Here is a 21,537-nt window from a genome sequence, read left to right on the forward strand (position 1 = left end):
AGTTTTCAAATATAGTACTATAGAAGAACTGATTGTAAAGGCAGGGAGGAGAAAAAAAAAACGTGTTCAAATTTTTTTTAAAACGATCTCCTGCTCTATCTGTAATCAAATAAAATTTTATTTTTATTTAGTGTCTGTACTTGGGGCAGAATCAATAATTTGGAAAATATCATCTTAGTATAAATATAATAAAGATTTTCAGTGACTACAGATACTCGTTCTGTAGGGAATATAGCTACTTAACAGATGACCCATTTGGCACTATGGCTTCCCAGCAGATGGAGGCATCTGTGGATCTAGATTTCCCTTCTTGTGGATTTACTTTCTTGCGGATCTATAGATTTCCTCCTTCTTTCGAAAGAGGCACTAATTTTTACCCATGTGTCTCAAGATTACTCCCGTCTGGGTATGCAAGTAATCTGGCATTTTAGAAGTTGGTATCTAATGTATTTGAATTGTCTGAGCCCTGAAAAGTTAACATAAATTGAAGCCTGCATATAAATTGGCCCCTTGTGCTTGGACTTGGTATTAGAATGAAGGATAAAGATTCAGAAAAATTGTAATTTGACTTGGCTTTTGTTTGTATGTGTACAACTATGCGGAGATTCCTAAGTACAAGGATAACTTATATTTTATGATGGTACTATTTTTGATAAGGATGAACATTTCTTAGTAAGCTGTTAACCTGACTGTATGAACCCTTTATAGACAGACATACAGTTTTCGTTTTTGTTTTTGAGTGAACAGTGCGTCTGGCGGTCGTTCTTAATCTGCCACCACCTGTCTGTCAGAGATGTGGGGAAATTATGGTTTTGTTTTCTTTGAGTCTTTTAAAATGCTGTTTGTAAAGGAACATGGATCTGACTTAACGTTTTGGCCAACAGCCTGTGACTGCAATGGCCGATCGCAGGAATGCTACTTTGACCCTGAACTATACCGTTCCACGGGCCATGGTGGCCACTGTACCAACTGCCAGGATAACACGGACGGCGCCAACTGTGAGAGGTGCCGGGAGAATTTCTTCCGCCTTGGGAACAGAGAAGCCTGCTCTCCCTGCCACTGTAGTCCTGTTGGTAAGTGATAGGCAGAGTCTGCTTCATTGTGATGGTTGGAAGACAAAATAAGCATTCCCTGTACCCCCAGAAAATAAAGCTTTGTTTCCTAGGGATTTGCACAGCTTAAGTATAGGAGAGTGTACATTGTTATAATTTATTGTTATAATTTACATGTTATATCATGTAAATGATTTAGGATCTGCCTCTACTCTCTTTAACCAAGTTGGGCCTTCGGATGATTTTCTGGTGTGTATAAAAATGTGGGGTTGGCCTGAGTAATGGTTTTGTAAATAATTAGCAATAAGATCATCAGGACCATTTGAACTTTGACTGTAAAAGGTTAGCTGCTTCGTGAGTTCTTCCTTGTTAATGATTTTGTTTAGTCTAACCTCCTTGGAGGGCTGACCTCTTTCAGCACATTGGTGTGTGTTCAGAGGAGTGCTCTTAGTCTGTTGTACTTTTTCAGGAGTTTGAACTTTATTTTTGTTATTCGTGCCTGTATATACTTAAATTCTAGACACAGGCCATAAGGAGCCTGTGCTTGTCCACAGAGCAGTGACTGGTTCTGTGTACAGTTTACCATTGGCCACAGAGTGATTTGTTAGTGTTTTTCAACAGTTATGAGTAGATTCATCTTCGGGTGTGTGTCTGGAAAGTTTAAAAGTCATGGCTTCAAGGGGTATGATTTTGAGAGTGTTCTGATTTAAAATTTGATCTTTATTCTCTTGGTTACCATCTAGATACTGAAAAACAATCTGCATTCTGGTTTTCAGGCATTGTTTTTAGTTACCAACCTTCTTTCTTTGAGACATTAATTTTACTTACCTAACTGGTGGTTGACACGGAGCACTTTAAATTTCAGGTTCTCTCAGTACACAGTGTGATAGCTATGGCAGATGTAGCTGTAAGCCTGGAGTGATGGGGGACAAATGTGACCGTTGCCAGCCTGGGTACCATTCTCTTACTGAGGCTGGATGCAGGTAAGATTTTTCAAGGGGGCAGAATCCAAATGTAGCTGATTCTTAATAATAGGTGTTGTAGCTAGTCTGCAGCCATATAAACATTTTCCCCCCATAATACTTGTAAACCAAGATTTAAGGCTTCTAGCTGTAATGATGATCCAGGATTGTTTTGTACAGAGGTGAAGCAGAGTTTTCAATGTCTAAATGTGGTGGTTATCCTTGATTGACATCAAATCCAAATATAAAGATGACTTTAGGATTCATTTTGCTCCTTTATGTATTCCTTTTTTAAAAATCTGTTAACATGTAAAACAAAAGATTGACCTTGAGTGGAATTTCTTTATCTTTTCTCTTATTTCATTGTTTTCCTCCATTTTCCATCCAATAGGCCATGCTCTTGTAATCCTTCTGGCAGCACAGACGAATGTAATTTTGAAACAGGAAGATGTGTTTGCAAAGACAATGTCGAAGGCTTCAATTGTGAGAGGTAGCTCATTTTTTCTCTATCCGTATTGTATTTTCTCTGTTATCATATTTCAAGTACAATGAATACCTGATTGTATCTTAATCTCTTTCAGATGCAAACCTGGATTTTTTAATCTGGAATCATCTAATCCTATGGGTTGCACACCTTGCTTCTGCTTTGGGCATTCTTCTGTCTGTACAAATGCTGTCGGCTACAGTGTTTATTCTGTAACCTCTACCTTTCAGATTGGTAAAGTAGACCTTTCCTTCTGTCCTCTAGAATCGTGAGATTAAATTTACAATGTTAAAAAGTCAGTAGCTCTTTGAGGATTTTTTTGACGGTATCAGCACTTTGTTTTTTAATGTATGTGATTTTTGTTTGGCTTTTTAATTTAATGAAAGTATATATAAATGGTTTTAGAATTTACCAAATTAAGTATAAAATGTTATATAAAATAAAGAAAATCATAGCTCAAGAGGTATAGCATATATAGGTACTGTTATAGCCTCCATTTATTAAAAAACTTTCATTGATGACTTGCTATTTATTTTGTGGTATATAGAGGACCTGAATTCAGGACATTTACAAAGTAACGGCACTTGTGTTCCACCCTCTGCTTGCAGATGAGGATGGGTGGCGTGCAGAACAAAGGGACGGCTCTGAAGCATCATTTGAGTGGTCCTCTGAGAGGCAAGATATCGCTGTCATTTCAGATAGCTACTTTCCTAGGTACTTCATTGCCCCCGGTAAGTAAGGCTAGGAAGCGGTCCGGCTTGGCGTGTGCCCCTGTTTATTCGTACTCTCACATTCTTGCTCACCATTGTGTCTGCCTTCCAGCAAAGTTCTTGGGCAAGCAGGTGTTGAGTTATGGTCAGAACTTCTCCTTCTCCTTTCGAGTGGACAGGCGAGACACTCGCCTCTCTGCAGAAGACCTGGTGCTTGAGGGAGCTGGCCTAAGAGTGTCTGTGCCCTTGATCGCTCAGGGCAATTCCTATCCGAGTGAGACCACTGTGAAATATGTCTTCAGGTAAGACGATTTTGTTTGCAAAATCTGACTTGACCAGAATTATAAAAGTGGTTTCTTTGTCAAAGCTCATCAGGCCTCAAGGTGTGTGTCGAAGAAAAACTTCTGGCTTCTCAAGGTGACTTTGTAAAAGGGAACTTTCCCTTTGTTTACGTGTACCTTTTCCAGTTGTACTATCAAACCTACAGACTCTTCTCTGACCTGGTTAGATTGGCAGAGCAGTGCACTGTTGGTGGCATAAATGAGTAAGAAATGCTTTCTCAGCACCCAGAATTGTCCTTACAGAGGTTAATGTGGCCCTTCCTTTTTCTCTAGGCTCCATGAAGCAACAGATTACCCTTGGAGGCCTACTCTTACCCCTTTCGAATTTCAGAAACTCCTAAACAATTTGACCTCTATCAAGATCCGTGGGACATATAGTGAGAGAAGTAAGTTATGATATAATTTAAGAGAATCATTTAAGATGATTAGATAAAAGGATCCATAATCAAAAGTCTATCTCTAAAGTCCTAATACTATAACACTGATCCTAAAGAAGTGGTATAAACTGCCTCATCATACATGAATTATGTATAAGAATAATGCATTTTACAACTGCTTCTAAGGACCTGGAGAAAATTAGCCAAAATTAGTAAATAGTATTGTTTTATAATAAATAAGCCTATTGAGGCTACATTATATATAATTAGAATCTTCTAAGAATCCCAAATATAATTCTGCTGGCTCACATTGCTTAACCTTTGTTTCTTTTTATTTCTTGCTATGTAACTATCAAGCCCTTTTAACTAAATTGGCTAAATTATGAAAAATTAAAAATTACTGAATGAACATTTGTCATAATTTTAAATTAAAAAAGCTGTTTTTAAGCATTTCTTTAAATTTGTTTCCTATAATTTTTTTTTTTTTTAATGATGACCTATTTCTGTAGAAAGGTAAAGCTGTCTGGGGGAAGAGAAATCAGAGTGGTGGTGTGGCATTGAAAGTGGCATCAGCAGCTTGGATGTGTTGTTTTTTGAGATGCCTGCATGAATATCCAGATGAAAATGTCTTATAAGTAGTTAGAAATATGGATGGGGCTTATGAAGAAGTTGAGACTGGAGGTTAGAATCGAAGGGTTGTCAACGTATGGGTAATCATTTTTAAACTTGGAAATATAACAAAAAAATATAGAAAGAGAAAAGAAGATGCAATCCTGGAAATATAGTTATTTAAGGACAATGACCTGAGACTTGAGAGAAAAAGAATTTTAAGGAAGAGGAACAATTAACAGGTTTAGGAAGATAGTACAATTGGATTTTGGTATTGGGTAACTGAAGAATCATTGGTGAGGGGTTTTTTTGTTTGTTTTTTTAAGAAGTGTTGAAACTGAAGTTAGATTGCAGTGATTTAATTAAGGAAATTAAATCACAAATTAAGTAAATTCAAAGGTGAAGAAGTAAAATACAGATTATTCTTTTAAGAAGTTCGTCTGTGAGGGAAGGAAAAGAGAGGGACTCTAATTTGGGAGTGGGGACAGATCGAAGAAAGAGTATTTTTAGGATGGGGAGGCTTAAGAATGTTTGGAGTTGGAAGCACATTAACAGTGGAGATGTCTCTCATGATCTAATGTTGAAAAAACCCATAAATGTAGTAAAAGTTAACTAAATTCAAGGCAGAAATAGAAGAGCTGTCCTTTAGCCTCAGGTCATCAGTTTCTAAGAATTATATAAACAGCAAGTGATATTTCATAACATGGGGAAATGCACTTGAAAGATAAGAGTGCAAGAGACAGGAGTGGAATGGAAATTAAAGGGAAATATGATGATACAATCAAAACCTGCCTCTTCCATAGGATGTTCCTGCTGAGTCTGTCATTTGCACTGTTAGGTTGGATGAACCATTGGGCTAAGCCAATATAAGACTTCCTCTATTTTTATTTTCTTCTGGAAACAGGAAAGCATTATGATATACAGCTTTGGAATAATTACATATTTGTCAAAGTAGCCCTGGTTATTAGAACTTGTTTACTTATTTTTTCTGTTTTATGCAGGGCAAAAAATATAATTTGAGTGGTACTTGTCGACAGGTGCTTTCCCTGCTTTCTTATCCTTGAACTCTACGATCAGTGCCTGATTTTGTGGCAAAAGAACAAAAACACGGCTTAATGGCTGTAGCCTTAAACTCTTATTATTTCCACATTCTTCCTTTTATCTTTTCTTGCCCCAGATTATTGCCCAATGCTTTTCATTTTTCACGTTGGTGATTGGGAGAACTGTAAAATCCAACAAATCTGTGTGTGTGTGTGTGTGTGTGTGTGTGTTTAAAAAATGAAGTTTGCACTACCACCATTCCAGATACTTAGCACCAGGTGCACATAATTGTCCTAAATGCTATTTTCTAGTTATCTTCTCCAACAGATGAATTAAACTGATGGTTGATTGTCTCTGAAATTTTGGGTGTGGTTACCCTTTAGCCTTATTGACTTTGCAAGAAGTTTTGGAATACGAAAGCCAGTTCAGTGATCCTCTTCTCCACATCATACACAGGTGCTGGATATTTGGATGATGTCACCCTGGCGAGCGCTCGTCCTGGGCCTGGGGTCCCTGCAACTTGGGTGGAGTCCTGCACCTGTCCTGTGGGATACGGAGGGCAGTTTTGTGAGATGTGCCTCTCAGGTTACAGAAGAGAAACTCCGAGTCTTGGACCATACAGTCCATGTGTGCTTTGTACCTGCAATGGGCACAGTGAGACCTGTGACCCTGAGACAGGTGAGAAGATGACCTTTGGGGGCTGCTAGACCTAAATTCTCTTTAGCAGGTGGTTGGAAATGCTCATTGTCTTATTTGCTTACACACTCGCCTGTTTTCTCACACCTGCTCTCCAAATAGGTGTTTGTAACTGCAGAGAGAATACAGCCGGGCCCCACTGTGAGAAGTGTAGTGACGGGTACTATGGAGATTCAACCGTGGGCACCTCCTCTGATTGCCAACCCTGTCCGTGTCCTGGGGGCTCCAGTTGTGCTGTTGTCCCTAAGACACAGGAGGTGGTGTGCACCAACTGTCCTACTGGCACCACTGGTAAGTCTGCTCTATCCATAGAAACACCTTGGGAAGAAGGACTTTGGAGGTTTTCAGATTTTCTTGTTTGGTTCCATGATTAGTTTTCCTAGTAGGCAAAAATTGTATAGGAAACAGGTTTATTATGGATTTGTAAAATACATATCATATACTAATAATAGCTAACATATTTACGGCCAGGTGCTTTTCTAAGCACTTTAACATGTACTGCCTCATTAATCCTCACAACCCTCTGAGATAGCTTCTTGCATTATCCTCAGGTTACAGCTAAGAAAACTGAGGCACAGAGACATTAAGTTACATGTCCAAGGCTACATGGCTAGTCATTGGAGCAGCTGGAATTTCAACCCAGGCATTCTGGCTCCAAAGCTGATGATCACTACAATATACTCTCCCTTATAAGACGCGAATCAAAACTTGATTTTTAGGTTGTGAGGCTGCCCTGGGATCCTTGATGTAAAGTGGTAATTTTAAAATTCTTTAAATTCTTTATCTAAATAGTCCTTTCAGTATATCAGGGCCCATCGCATTTAGTTGGGGAAAAAATATTTGTAGAGCTTTGGATAAGACCTCTGTTCCCATTCTCTGAGTTTCTTTCTTTTTGATAAGAACATAAAACTAGATCTTTCCTAGCTACTCAAGGAGCTGCCTGTGCTGATTGACAGAGGAGATGGGGGCTCAATGTTGACCATTCCCCTTTCTTCCACTGACTTTAGCCTCCACGTAATGGAGAGGTTCTGGCCAGGCTTCTGATACAGCCTTTGACTCCATTACAAGCTCTTTGTTCAAAAGATATTGCTAGAGAGCATGAACATAAGTAGAAAAACCAAAACACTGAGCTCCTAATCTGTATCTCTCATGTCTCATCAAAACATTCTTTAATCATTGGGAAACATTAAAACACTGCACCTTCCTTCCACTTCTCCCCTGACCGCACATCGAGCACAAGGGCAGTGCCACACAGGGAGAGCCAATCATTTGCTTAAGGTAGTTGAAAAAATAAGGAGTAGAAGTTAGTGTAGAATTTCATATTTTTGACTCTTTTCTCCTTTTTTTTTTTTTTTTTTTAAGAAAACAGTGGCCCAACAGAGTCTCTTAGAGATAGACTCCTCCAGCCTCATTCCCCACCACCCACCGCTGCACTTGTACCCTCTGCTCCAGCCCTCCTGGGCTCAGGTGTGCCCGACTCTGGCCTGCAGCGTGCTGTTCTCTTTCTTTAGAGTGCTTACCCGACTCTCTCACTTTTCTTAGCCAACTCCTGTCTGTTCTGTGGGTTGAGTTGAAACGTCACTTCCCCAGGATGGTTTTCCTCAGTGAACCCTCCCTGCTGTACCCAGGTTCTTAGGACCCTTTACTCTGCTGCCACAGAGTATATAGTAAGTATCCCTCGTGCAGTATCTACTCTCAGAAGTACTTAACAGAGCATTTTGATAAGAGATCCCTCTACTGATTCTGTTGTTTCACTGGACAGTAAACTAAAACGTTAGGCATTGTGGAGTCGTTCTCATATCTATACTAAATAGTACAAATGGTGAAGTAAAATTATTCGGGATGCTTATAGAGAGATGGAGTGTCATATAGGAGATTTTAGAAAATGTTATACACATATTAGTCACTAATCAGTTGTTTCTCACAGAACATTTGTGAAATATACAGTTGACCCTTGAACAACACAGGTTTGAACTGAATGGGTCCACTTGTATGAGATTTTTTCAATAGTAAATACTACAGTACTACAATCCACAGTTGGTTGAATCCATGGATGTGGAATTGTGAATTCAGAGGAGCCGCAGAAGGTGGGGGCTGGCTGACTATAAGTTGTATAAGGATTTCTGACTGTGCAGAGGGGATCAGTCCACCCCCGCATTGTTCAAGGGTCAGCTGTATTTGTTTTGTTAGTTATCACCTGGATTGAAGGAAATGATCTATAGCAGTTCTTGAGGATGTTAATTAGGATGTAGAAGTCTGCATGAAAACAGCACAGACCCTGTGAAAAATAATGCCATCAGTCCTTTTTTTTTTTTTTTTGGCTGTGTTGGGTCTTCGCTGCGTGCAGGCTTTCTCTAGTTGTGGTGCGCGGGCTTCTCACTGCGGTGGCTTCCCTTGTTGCGGAGCATGGGCTCTAGGTGCGCGGGCTTCAGTAGTTGCAGCATGCGGGCTCTAAGGGCGCGTGGGCTTCAGTAATTGTGGCTCGCAGGCTCTAGAGCGCAGGCTCAGTAGTTGTGGCGCACGGGCTTAGTTGCTCCACAGCATGTGGGATCTTCCCAGACCAGGGATCGAACCTGTGTCCCCTGCATTGGCAGGTGGATTCTTAACCACTGAGCCACCAGGGAAGTCCAATGCCATCACTCTTTATTTTCCTACATCCTGCTTTACTTCTTTTCATAGCACTTTTTAGCCACTTGATATTCTTATGTGTATTCATTTGTTGATTGCCTATCTTCCCCCTCCACCCCCAGTTTAAGCTCCTTGAGAGCAGGAACTTTTGTCTGTTTAATTCACTTTTGTGTCCCTGACACCCAGAATAGTGTTTGGCACATGTGTTTGTTGAATGAATGCAAGTATTTATTGAATAAATGAATAGAGGTTGCAGATACAAAGTAAGATGTTCCTCATTTAGAAAATTGTTGAAGAATATGAATAACTGCTGATAGTCACTGAGATCTTCACGTGTGAGATGCTTCTGCATTTAATTTAATACTTTAAACAATCTTTTCAGGTAAATTAAAAACAATAATCATTTTTTCAACAAAATTTTTTGAGTGCATGGCTTTGGAATATGAAGATGAGTAAAGGAGGGTCCCTAATCTTCAGGGTCCAAAAGTGTGGGGCAAAGCACAGATCATCTTAATACAGTGTGGTTAGTTCAGATAAAGAAACACACACAAGAGTGCTAAAGGAGAAGAAAGGAAGACACCACTCCCAGTGTGGGAGGGATAATAAGGAAAACCAAGACTAAGAGAAGTCTATAACTTGCCCGAAGTCATATAAGTAGTACAGCCTGGACTTGAACCTACATCCTAGACTCTGAGACAGAGGGATAGACTAGCTGTAGCTGTGGAAGATATTTTGCAATGAGAGCTTTTCATGGGCTATCATGTAGCTCTGTTTTAAGTTTTCTAGCAGATTTTTTAATTGAGTTTTATTCAGAACAGGTTTTAAGACATTTTAAATATGGATCGTATCTAGACTAGCTAAATTACCTGATGAAAAAGCAGAACTGAAATGGTGTCTTAATCCTAATCTGGAGAAGGATCTTGGGTGCGGGTCTGGAAGCTATTGAATATTTGCCTCAGAGGCAAGAAGGGCCCCTAGCTTCCTGTCCTCTCTTAACATCCTATTTCTTCGTGTCCTGCCCCTCCCCCAGCCACATTTTCTGCTACCTCATCAGTGGTCTCTATTTGCCAGACGCAGTGGTCAGTTTTCAGTCCTCATCTGACCTGGTCTCGCAGCAGCACTGGACACTGTTCACTACTCACTTTGCTCTACATTTTCTCCTCTTGCTTTTTGTGACACTTCCCTCACCTTGGTTTTCTTCTACTTCTCTTCTCTTGGGTCTCCTTTGATCACTTCTGTTTCTCAGCCTAGGGCTTTCATGTCAGCTTTATCTATATTCTCTCCTTAGGTGAGCAAATCTCATCTTTAGGCTTCACAAACCCCTCTGTGCCTACAACCGCAAAATCCGTGTCTTCAGCCCTGACCTCGCTCTCTTGAGTACCAGCTACCTTACCTGCTGTCTCCACTTGGATGGTGGGCTGGAAGCCTTCCATCTGCCCCTCCATATCCATTCTTCATCCTTCTCCACCCTGATGAGACCTGCATGTACTACATTACATGGCCACCTCCATTTGAGTGCAGGTGGTCGGAAGCACATAGATCAGAGAGAGAGGAAGGAGAGTGAGGGCAGAGTATGTATTCCAAGGCCCCCTCTCTGTAGGGTCCTTGTGGTTTGGTGACCTTAATCAAAGTTACCAGCTCTTGGCAGGTGACCTTCTCCAAACAGCCCTTTGTAAGAAAGTTAGAAACTATTAGGTTCTGGTAACTGCTCCCTCCACCCACCCTCTGAGGCCAAGGTTCTGGAGCCCTGCAGTTACTATTCCAGGTGCTACGCTCTACTTGTGGTTTCTCAACACTATCCCCTTCCTTCTATGGATAGTATATTTTATGAACTCTCCTCAAGTCTTTTTTTTTTTTTTTCAATTATCTATCTTTTCTTTGATGTTTTGAAATGCCATTTTTATCATGTTCTAATTTCTTAATATACTAATGTCCCATGGATTTTTAATCACTAGAAAATTATGCTTGAAAACATGCTCTCCAATGTGTGACACTGCATAGGATGGTGCTGTATATAAACATTTTAGTCAAAGTTCCCTACCATTTCTCAGAAAAGAATAGTTTGACATAAGGAAATTAAACTAAATATTAATAGGGACATAATTTTCAATTTTGTTTTTTTGTTTGTTTTTTAATGTTTATTTATTTATTTTCTTATTAATCATCAATTTTATACACATCAGTGTATATATGTCAATCCCAATCTCCCAATTCATCCCACCCCCCGCCGCTTTCCCCCCTTGGTGTCCATACATTTGTTCTCTACATCTGTGTCTCAATTTCTGCTCTGCAAACCAGTTCATCTGTACCATTTTCTAGGTGCCACATATATATGTTAATATACGATATTTGTTTTTCTCTTCCTGGCTTACTTCACTCTGTATGACAGTCTCTAGATCCATCCATGTCTCTACAAATGACCCGATTTCGTTCCTTTTTATGTCTGAGTAATATTCCATTGTATGTATGTACCATGTCTTTATCCATTCGTCTGTCTATGGGCATTTAGGTTGCTTCCCTGACCTGGCTATTGTAAATAGTCCTGCAGTGAACATTGGGGTGCATGTGTCTTTTTGAATTATGGTTTTCTCTGGGTATATGCCCAGTAGTGGGATTGCTGGGTCATATGGTAGTTCTATTTTTAGTTTTTTAAGGAACCTCCATACTGTTCTCCATAGTGGCTGTATCAATTTACATTCCCACCAACAGTGCAAGAGGGTTCCCTTTTCTCCACACCCTCTCCAACATTTGTTGTTTGCAGATTTTCTCATGATGCCCATTCTGACTGGTGTGAGGTGATACCTCATTGTAGTTTTGAATTGCATTTCTCTAATAATTAGTGATGTTGATCAGCTTTTCATCTGCTTCTTGGCCATCTGTATGTCTTCTATGGAGAAATGTCTATTTAGGTCCTCTGCCTATTTTTGGATTGGGTTGTTTGTTTTTTTAATATTGAGCTGCATCAGCTGTTTATATATTTTGGAGATTAATCCTTTGTCCGATGATTCATTTGCAAATATTTTCTCCCATTCTGAGGGTTGTCTTTTTGTCTTGTTTATGGTTTCCTTTGCTGTGCAAAAGCTTTTAAGTTTCATTAGGTCCTATTTGTTTATATTTGTGTTTATTTATTTTTTTATTTCCATTACTCTAGGAGGTGGATCAAAAAATATCTTGCTGCGATTTATGTCAAAGAACGTTCTTCCTATGTTTTCCTCTAAGAGTTTTATAGTGCCCGGTCTTACATTTAGGTCTCTAATCCATTTTGAGTTTATTTTTATGTATGGTGTTAGGGAGTGTTCTAATTTCATTCTTTTACATGTAGCTGTCCAGTTTTCCCAGCACCACTTACTGAAGAGACTGTCTTTTCTCCACTGTATATCCTTGCCTCCTTTGTCAGAGATTAGTTGACCATAGGTGCGTGGGTTTATCTCTGGGCTTTCTATCCTGTTCCATTGATCTATATTTCTGTTTTTGTGCCAGTACCATATTGTCTTGATTACTGTAGCTTTGTAGTATAGTCTGAAGTCAGGGAGCCTGATTCCTCCAGCTCTTTTTTTTTCCCTCAAGACTGCTTTGGCTATTCAGGGTCTTTTGTGTTTCCATACAAATTTTAAGATTTTTTGTTCTAGTTCCGTAAAAAATGCCATTGGTAATTTGATAGGGATTGCATCGAATCTGTAGATTGCTTTGAATAGTATAGTCATTTTCACAATATTGATTCTTCTAATCCAAGAACATGGTACATCTCTCCATCTGTTGGTATCACGTTTAATTTCTTTCATCAGTGTTTTATAGTTTTCTGTATACAGGTCTTTTGTCTCCCTAGGTAGGTTTATTCCTAGGTATTTTATTCTTCTTGTTGCAATGGTAAACGGGAGTGTTTCCATAATTTCTCTTTCAGGTTTTTCATCATTAGTGTATAGGAATGCAAGAGATTTCTGTGCATTAATTTTGTATCCTGCAACTTTACCAAATTCATTGATTAGCTCTAGTAGTTTTCTGGTGGCATCTTTAGGATTCTCTATGTATAGTATCATGTCATCTGCAAACAGTGACAGTTTTACTTCTTTCCCAATTTGGATTCCTTTTATTTCTTTTTCTTCTCTGATTGCCGTGGCTAGGACTTCCAAAATTATGTTGAATAATAGTGGTGAGAGTGAACATCCTTGTCTTGTTCCTGATCTTAGAGGAAATGCTTTCAGTTTTTCACCATTTAGAATGATGTTTGCTGTGGGTTTGTCATATATGGCCTTTATTATGTTGAAGTAGGTTCCCTCTATGCCCACTTTCTGGAGAGTTTTTGTCATAAATGGGTGTTGAATTTTGTCAAAAGCTTTTTCTGCATCTATTGAGATGATCATATGGTTTTTATTCTTCAATTTGTTAATATGGTGTATCACATTGATTGATTTGCATATATTGAAGACTCCTTGCATCTCTGGGATAAATCCCACTTGATCATGGTATATGATCCTTTTAATGTGTTGTTGGATTCTGTTTTCTAGTATTTTGTTGAGGATTTTTGCATCTATATTCATCAGTGATATTGGTCTGTAATTTTCTTTTTTTGTAGTATCTTTGTCTGGTTTTGGTATCAGGGTGATGGTGGCCTCATAGAATGAGTTTGGGAGTGTTCCTTCCTCTGCAATTTTTTGGAAGAGTTTGAGAAGGATGGGTGTTATCTCTTCTCTAAATGTTTGATAGATTCACCTGTGAAGCCATCTGGTCCTGGGCTTTTGTTTGTTGTAAGATTTTTAATCACAGTTTCAATTCCATTACTTGTGATTGGTCTGTTCATATTTTCTATTTCTTCCTGGTGCAGTCTTGGAAGGTTATACCTTTCTAAGAATTTGTCCATTTCTTCCAGGTTGTCCATTTTATTGGCATAGAGTTGCTTGTAGTAGTCTCTTAGGATGCTTTGTATTTCTGCGGTGTCTGTTGAAAGTTCTCCTTTTTCATTTCTAATTTTATTGATTTGAGTCCTCTCCCTCTTTTTCTTGATGAGTCTGGCTAATGGTTTATCAATTTTGTTTATCTTCTCAAAGAACCAGCTTTTAGTTTTACTGATCTTTGCTATTGTTTTCTTTGTTTCTATTTCATTTATTTCCACTCTGATCTTTATGATTTCTTTCCTTCTGCTAACTTTGGGTTTTGTTTCTTCTTCTTTGTCTTGTTCCTTTAGGTGTAAGGTTAGATTGTTTATTTGAGATTTTTCTTGTTTCTTGAGGTAGGCTTGTATAGCTATAAACTTCCCTCTTAGAACTGCTTTTGCTGCATCCCATAAGTTTTGGATCGTTGTGTTTTCATTGTCATTTGTCTCTAGGTATTTTTTTATTTCCTCTTTGATTTCTTCAGTGATCTCTTGGTTATTTAGTAACGTATTGTTTAGCCTCCATGTGTTTGTGTTTTTTACGTTTTTTTCCCTGTAATTCATTTCTAATCTCATAGCGTTGTGGTCAGAAAAGATGCTTGATATGATTTCAATTTTCTTAAATTTACTGAGGCTTGATTTGTGACCCAAGAGGTGATCTATCCTGGAGAATGTTCTGTGCACACTTGAGAAGAAAGTATAATCTGCTGTTTTTGGATGGAATGTCCTATAAATATCAATTAAATCTATCTGGTCTATTGTGTCATTTAAAGCTTGTGTTTACTTATTAATTTTCTGTTTGGATGATCTGTTCATTGGTGTAAGTGAGGTGTTAAAGTCCCCCACCATTATTGTGTTCCTGTCGATTTCCTCTTTTAGCGCTGTTAGCAGTTGCCTTATATATTGAGGTGCTCCTATGTTGGGTGCATATATATTTGTAATTGTTATATCTTCTTGGATTGATCCCTCGATCATTACGTAGTGTCCTTCCTTGTCTCTTGTACATTCTTTATTTTAAAGTCTATTTTATCTGATATGAGTATTGCTATTCCAGCTTTCTTTTGATTTCCCTTTGCATGGAATATCTTTTTCCATCCCCTCACTTTCAGTCTGTATGTGTCCCTAGGTCTGAAGTGGGTCTCTTATAGACAGCATATAGATGGGTCTTGTTTTTGTATCCATTCAGCAAGCCTGTGTCTTTTGGTTGGAGCATTTAATCCATTCTCATTTAAGGTAATTATTGATATGTATGTTCCTATTACCATTTTCTTAATTGTTTTGGGTTTGTTTTTGTAGGTCCTTTTCTTCTCTTGTGTTTCCCACTTAGAGAAGTTCCTTTAGCATTTGTTGTAGAGCTGGTTTGGTGGTTCTGAATTCTCTTAGCTTTTGCTTGTCTGTAAAGCTTTTGATTTCTCCATCGAATCTGAATGAGATCCTTGCCTGGTAGAGTAATCTTGGTTGTAGGTTCTTCCCTTTCATCACTTTAAGTATATCATGCCATTCCCTTCTGGCTTGTAGAGTTTCTGCTGAGAAATCAGCTGTTAACCTTATGGGAGTTCCCTTGTATGTTATTTGTCGTTTTTCCCTTGCTGCTTTCAATAATTTTTCTTTGTCTTTAATTTTTGCCAATTTGATTACTATGTGTCTTGGTGTGTTTCTCCTTGAGTTTATCCTGTATGGGACTCTCTGCGCTTCCTGAACTTGGGTGGCTATTTCCTTTCCCATGTTAGGGAAGTTTTCGACTATAATCTCTTCAGATATTTTCTTGGGTCCTTTCTCTCTCTCTTCTCCTTCTGGAACCCCTATAATGCGAATGTTGTCCCAGAGGTCTCTTAGGCTGTCTTCATTTCTTTTCATTCTTTTTTCTTTATTCTGTTCCACAGCAGTGAATTCCACCATTCTGTCTTCCAGGTTACTTATCCGTTCTTCTGCCTCAGTTATTCTGCTATTGATTCCTTCTAGTGTATTTTTCATTTCAGTTATTGTTCATCTCTGTTTGTTTGTTCTTTAATTCTTCTAGATCTTTGTTAAACATTTCTTGCATCTTCTCGATCTTTGCCTCCATTCTTATTCCGAGGTCCTGGATCATCTTCACTATCATTATTCTGAATTCTTTTTCCGGAAGATTGCCTATCTCCATTTCAGTTAGTTGTTTTTCTGGGGTTTTATCTTGTTCCTTCATCTGGTACATAGCCCTCTGCCTTTTCATCCTGTCTGTCTTTCTGTGAATGTCTCTCCTCAAGTCTCACTAGTTTGTGCCAAATATTTTCTGGTGTGATCTTGAATCAGATGGCTAAAGGAATGTCAAATTTAAGCAAATCCAAGCTAGATCTTTGATTTTCTCCAACCCTAACCCTGTTCCTTCCCCAGTCTTGTTCATCTCAGTAAAAACACTACCATCTACCTAGTTGCTTAAGCTAAAATCGGAGGCTTATCCTTGACTCTTCTCTCTTTCGTTTCCCAGGAGCAATCAGTCAGCAGGTGTTGCTGGTTCTCAAATCTGAGCACTCTTTACCACTTTCACCGCCACCACCCTGGTCTACGCCGCTGTCATCTCTCACCTGAAATAGCCTCCTAATTTGTCTCCATGCTTCACTCTGCTCTCCTGCAACCCATTCTCCATACAGCAGCCAGAATAATACTTTAAAAGTGTAAATCAGATCTCATCACTTAAAAAAACCCCTAATAGCATCTCACTGTACTTTAAACCCATTTTCCTTACTGTGATCTACATGGTTGTCTCTTACTGCTTCCACGAGCTTATCTTGGTTTTCTGGAACATTCTTCTCTTGGGTGTTATCATGGTTTGTTTCTTGTGTCTTTTCCATTGTCATCCCAAATGTCTCCTCTTACAGAGGCTTTTCTCTAATCACCCAATATAAAGTAGCCCTCACCCTGTCTCTCTCTCATGGTTTCTGTTTTGTTTAACTTTTTTATGTGTGTCACTCTCTGAAGTGATCTTGTTTATTTATATGTCTGTGAACTGGTCTCCCTCAGTTGCTGCATAAGCTTTGTGAGAGCAGAGACCTCATCCCCCCTGTTCACCACATCACCCTGATAACCTAGAGCCGTGTCTGTAGATGCTCAGTTAGTATTTGTGGGATGAGTAAATGAAGAAACCTCTGTTTCTCCAAAAAGTTTAGGTAATTCAGGCCCAGTCGGCTACAAAGATACCAAGAACACAACTTGAGCTAATAATAGTGGGAAAGTAGAAAAAGAAGGATAAAGAGCAGTGAGTTTAATACAGTGGAAAGAGCCCTGAATTCTACCTCTGTCTCTTTTACTATCAGCTGTTTGGCTGTGGGCAAGTTTCTCAACCTGGCTGTTCCCTTAGTTGTAATAGAAGCGAGTGGCAAATGACGATCTCCAAGTTCTCCTATGCCAGCTAAAACTGCTCAAACAAGGATGAGCACATGCCTTTTATTTTTTAAGAGAATGATCCTGCCCACCCTGTGGTATAAGAAATGTATGGTATCAAGAGTCATCTTTCATTTATCTCAGTATTATCGGAAAAAACAAACATAGATGAATGTACCAGCCCTTGGGACTGGAAAGGTTAATAATCCTGAGCTGGACTCATTTACAAAGCACTCCTAGTGCATGATTGCAGTTAATCCTCAAAACAACTGAAGCAAAGGAGGCAAAACAGGTGCTATCTTTCTAATAAGGAAATGGAGATGTGTCCAAGGTCACTCACCATGCCAGGACTGCAACCCAGGTCCTCTGCTCTCCTAGGCTGGTGCCATGTCCACTGCCCCACGTTGCTTTGCATCTGATGGTTACTCCAGACTGTTTGTAACCAGTAGCACTAGAAACATCTAAGGCCTTTCTTTCATAACATCAGATTGTCTCATGCACAGGTAAAAGATGTGAGCTCTGTGATGACGGCTACTTTGGAGACCCTCTGGGTAGAAACGGCCCTGTGAGGCTTTGTCGCCTGTGCCAGTGCAATGACAACATCGATCCCAACGCAGTTGGAAATTGCAATCGCTTGACGGGAGAATGCCTGAAGTGCATCTATAACACGGCTGGCTTCTACTGTGACCGGTGCAAAGACGGATTTTTTGGAAATCCCCTGGCTCCCAATCCAGCAGACAAGTGCAAAGGTAATCGGCCATCGGCCAGATTCTGTCACAGTTATATTCATGCATTCTGAGAATCATTGCACGGTCTCTTTTAAATATTTACAGTTGTTTGGTTGAATGCAGCACTGTTCAATAGAAGTGTACTGCAAACCACTTATGTAATTTAAATTTCTCTAGTAGACACAGTACAGTAAAGAGAAACAGGTGAAATTAATTTTAACACTATATTTTATTTAGCCTAACCTATCTAACGTATTATCATCTCAACAAGTAATCAGTAAAAAATTTCTGAGATGTATGTTCTTTTCCAAGAACCAAGTCTCCGAAGTCCAGTGTGTGTTTCACACTGACAGCACGTCTCAGTTCAGACCAGCCGCATTTCAAGTGCTCAGTAGCCACCGGTGACCAGTGGCTACTGTACTGGATAACGCAAATCTAAAGAATCTATTTGTGTCGTTTATACTTGAGTATTTCTCTCAGATGATTTGCATCTTTTGTTGTCTCTGTCTTCCTGCCTTAGCCTGCGACTGCAACCCCTACGGGACCGTGAAGCAGCAGAGCAGCTGTAACCCTGTGACCGGGCAGTGTGAGTGTCTGCCTCATGTGACCGGCCGGGACTGTGGAGCTTGTGACCCTGGATTCTACAACCTGCAGAGCGGGCAGGGCTGTGAGAGGTAAGATGGCGGCTGCCTTTGGTTCAAGTGACCTTTGCTTTTTTATTGTCAGAGATGAATTTTTATAAGTTATGGTTCATAGTTGGCTTGGCTTTGTTCAAGACTTAGTTGAGTGCCTAAAATAGGCAAGGCACCCTTTAGAGGCAATACTGGAGAGTTGTAATTAAGTAATGAGAGAAAAGAGTGGAATGCAGTGGCCCCAGCTGTGTCAGTGTCACCTGAGCAACATTTTTTTAACAATACAAATTATATGGTCCTTTCTGAGATGCTTAGAATCAGACCTTCAAGGGTCGCAGTTGCCTGGGAATTCCTGTTTTCAAACCTCCTATTCAGCGCCCATGTGGTGCCAGATTGGAGAGCCATGGGTAGTAGTTTTAGTAGTGAAATAAAAGTATTTGTGTGGGTTAGGTTAGAAAAAGAAGTTCTGAATAGAACTCATGAAAATTACTTGAAGCTCAGGTTTTCATAACCCTTAACGTTTGTCATAACAGCCTTTAACATTCTGTTTTCTAATACAAATTACATCAGTCCTATGCTGAAAGGAACAAAAAAGAAAGGTTTGCCTAAAGTCTGTTTTTCTTACCTGGGAAATGTCGTGTGTTCATTTTCAGGTGTGACTGCCATGCTTTGGGTTCCACCAATGGACAGTGTGACATCCACAATGGCCAGTGTGAGTGCCAGCCTGGCGTCACCGGTCAGCACTGCGAGCGCTGCGAGGTCAACCACTTTGGGTTTGGACCTGAAGGCTGTAAACGTAAGGGGCGTTGGTGGCAAAGTCTCATCTCATTCCAGTTAGAACTGTTAGTACAGAAAGGACTTTGACGGCCTCAGTGTAGCCACACGGCTCACAGTCAGGGCTGTGCCCAAATCATCATAGATGCTTTATTCAAGAAATATTATCCATTTTTTAAAACTCAGAGGACCGAAAGCCTCTCTAGTTTCTTTGCAACCACCCTCTTTATGTCTTCTTTTACAGTGTTTCTGATTCTTCCTTTTTCTAGTCTTTAATTTTCCCAGATGATTACCCTTTGGTTACCGAGCCTTCCCCGTGCTTGATGAAACTTTTTAATTGATCACCTTCTTAGTGCAGAAAATGAAACAGTGAGGGATTCTGCTCAGACGTGTTTGTTGACTTACTGGCTCAGTTGGTTCCCACCCTTGGGGCCCTTTTGGTGCAGTTACATGTCCACATCTGCTGCTCCTTGGCATAAACACTTGCTTGGAATTAGGCCGCGGAACAGTTTGGGTTTTTGCTTTCTGAATTCCTTCATTTCTCCTGTGGAATGTAGCATAAGTCATTGACTCCGTTCAGAGAACAAAATGAGTAAACAAACTATAAAATAATGGAAAATAAACATTAGCATTTGGGTTTTCTAGTTCCTTAGTGAGAGCAAAACAGTGGAGAGATGAAGGTAGAGATAAATTCTCGAAGTGCACAAAAAGGGCACTTTCTATAATAGACTAATTTCTATAATTATTCAGTCACATGAAATGTGCCCCCTCCAAAAGATGCTCACTTTGAAATTTACTGTTGTTTTAAAAATGTCTGGCTTCTCTGCTAAGCAGGCTTAACCATGTAAATTCTCCTAAATCAGCCTGTTCTTTTTTTTTTTTTTTTTTTTTTTTAATCAGCCTGTTCTTCACAAAGCGTCTAATTATAATGATAGTATAGTTGGCTTATTGATATCAATGTGAGTTAAAAGAAAATGCACTCTTCCTTTTTTCTCCTTATTATGTACCCTTTTCCCTTTATTCTGCAGCCTGTGACTGTCATCCTGAGGGGACTCTTTCCCTCCAGTGCAAAGATGATGGTCTCTGTGAATGCAAAGAAGGCTTTGTGGGGAATCGCTGTGACCAGTGTGAAGAGAACTATTTCTACAATCGGTCTTGGCCTGGCTGCCAGGAATGTCCAGCTTGTTACCGGCTGGTAAAGGATAAGGTCAGCTGTCAACAGTGCATGCGTTCATTCATTCAGCAGACGTTGAACGGGCACGTCCTATGCTCTAAGCTCTAGAGAAAAAATGGTGAACAAAATAGACACAGTCCCTGTTCTCAAAGACTCAAGTTCCAGTTGGGAGACAAATAATAAAAATTAAAGAAATACTAACTGAGATAAGTGCAAGAAAGAATACAAACAGAGAATAACTGGGGAGAACTACTTTATATAGAGCCTCTATGGAAACTCACTTAAGGTGAGATCTTAAGGATAAGAAAGAGCAAACCAAAGGAGAGGTGGTGGGTAGGCTGTTCCAGGCAGAGGGAATGTGGGGTACAAAGTCCTCAAAGCTGGAGGGTGTCTGGAACCTGCTGAGTGAGGAAGGAGTGGTTTGTGATAAGACTGGAAAGGTTGGTAGAGACAACTTACGTTGCACCGTGTTGACCAGAGTAAGGAATTCAGATTTTATTCCAAATCCAGTGGGAACGCACTAATGAGTTTTAAGCTGGGAAATCCAGTTTGTATTTTAAGAACAACACTCTGCTGTGTGAAGATTGATGGTTAGGAGTGGGGCAAAAGGGGAAGCCTAGATTGAATTGGATAAATATTATATTGGTGTTCGGCAGGGCAGGGTATGAGAGAGGGTAAGGTTAAGGAAAGAGAAGAATCAAGGATGGATCTTGGGTTTTTTGCTTAAGGTAGTTGTAGGCATTACTTACTGAGATGGCAATGACTCAGAGAATACACATTTAAGAGAAAAAATCAAGGGTGGAGTTTTGGATATTAAGTTGCGAATACCTATCAGAGAGCCAAGTGGGGATATCAGATAGGTAGTCTCAAACACAAGGGAGAGGTCAGAACTGGAGAATCATCAGCATGTAGAGTTTAACGTCAAAGGAATCAACCAGTTTTTCTTTTGAAGCCAGAGAAATGAGGAAAAACTACCCATGTTACCTACTTAAAAGTATACATACATGGAGCGTATAGACCTTCATATTTATAGAGCAGCGGTCCCCAACCTTTCTGGCACCAGGGACCAGTTTCGTGGAAGACAGTTTTTCCGTGAACAGGG

At 39.7% G+C, this 21,537-nt stretch overlaps 1 protein-coding gene across 1 annotated transcript in view; it reads left to right on the forward strand.

The window, feature by feature from the left end:
* The window catches only part of LAMC1 (laminin subunit gamma 1), a 121,142-nt gene that overhangs the window by 81,708 nt on the left and 17,897 nt on the right, over positions 1-21,537 (forward strand). Inside the window, exons 5-17 of the mRNA XM_068541376.1 lie at positions 885-1,073; positions 1,918-2,035; positions 2,406-2,504; positions 2,596-2,732; positions 3,107-3,229; positions 3,321-3,510; positions 3,823-3,935; positions 6,033-6,254; positions 6,375-6,563; positions 17,631-17,876; positions 18,376-18,529; positions 19,141-19,283; positions 20,290-20,468. Coding sequence (XP_068397477.1) covers positions 885-1,073; positions 1,918-2,035; positions 2,406-2,504; positions 2,596-2,732; positions 3,107-3,229; positions 3,321-3,510; positions 3,823-3,935; positions 6,033-6,254; positions 6,375-6,563; positions 17,631-17,876; positions 18,376-18,529; positions 19,141-19,283; positions 20,290-20,468 — 2,102 coding nt within the window. The remainder of the gene's footprint in view (positions 1-884; positions 1,074-1,917; positions 2,036-2,405; positions 2,505-2,595; positions 2,733-3,106; positions 3,230-3,320; positions 3,511-3,822; positions 3,936-6,032; positions 6,255-6,374; positions 6,564-17,630; positions 17,877-18,375; positions 18,530-19,140; positions 19,284-20,289; positions 20,469-21,537) is intronic.

Source organism: Eschrichtius robustus, chromosome 3 (genome assembly GCF_028021215.1).
Source record: "Eschrichtius robustus isolate mEscRob2 chromosome 3, mEscRob2.pri, whole genome shotgun sequence".
In the NCBI taxonomy this organism is placed as follows: domain Eukaryota; kingdom Metazoa; phylum Chordata; class Mammalia; order Artiodactyla; family Eschrichtiidae; genus Eschrichtius; species Eschrichtius robustus.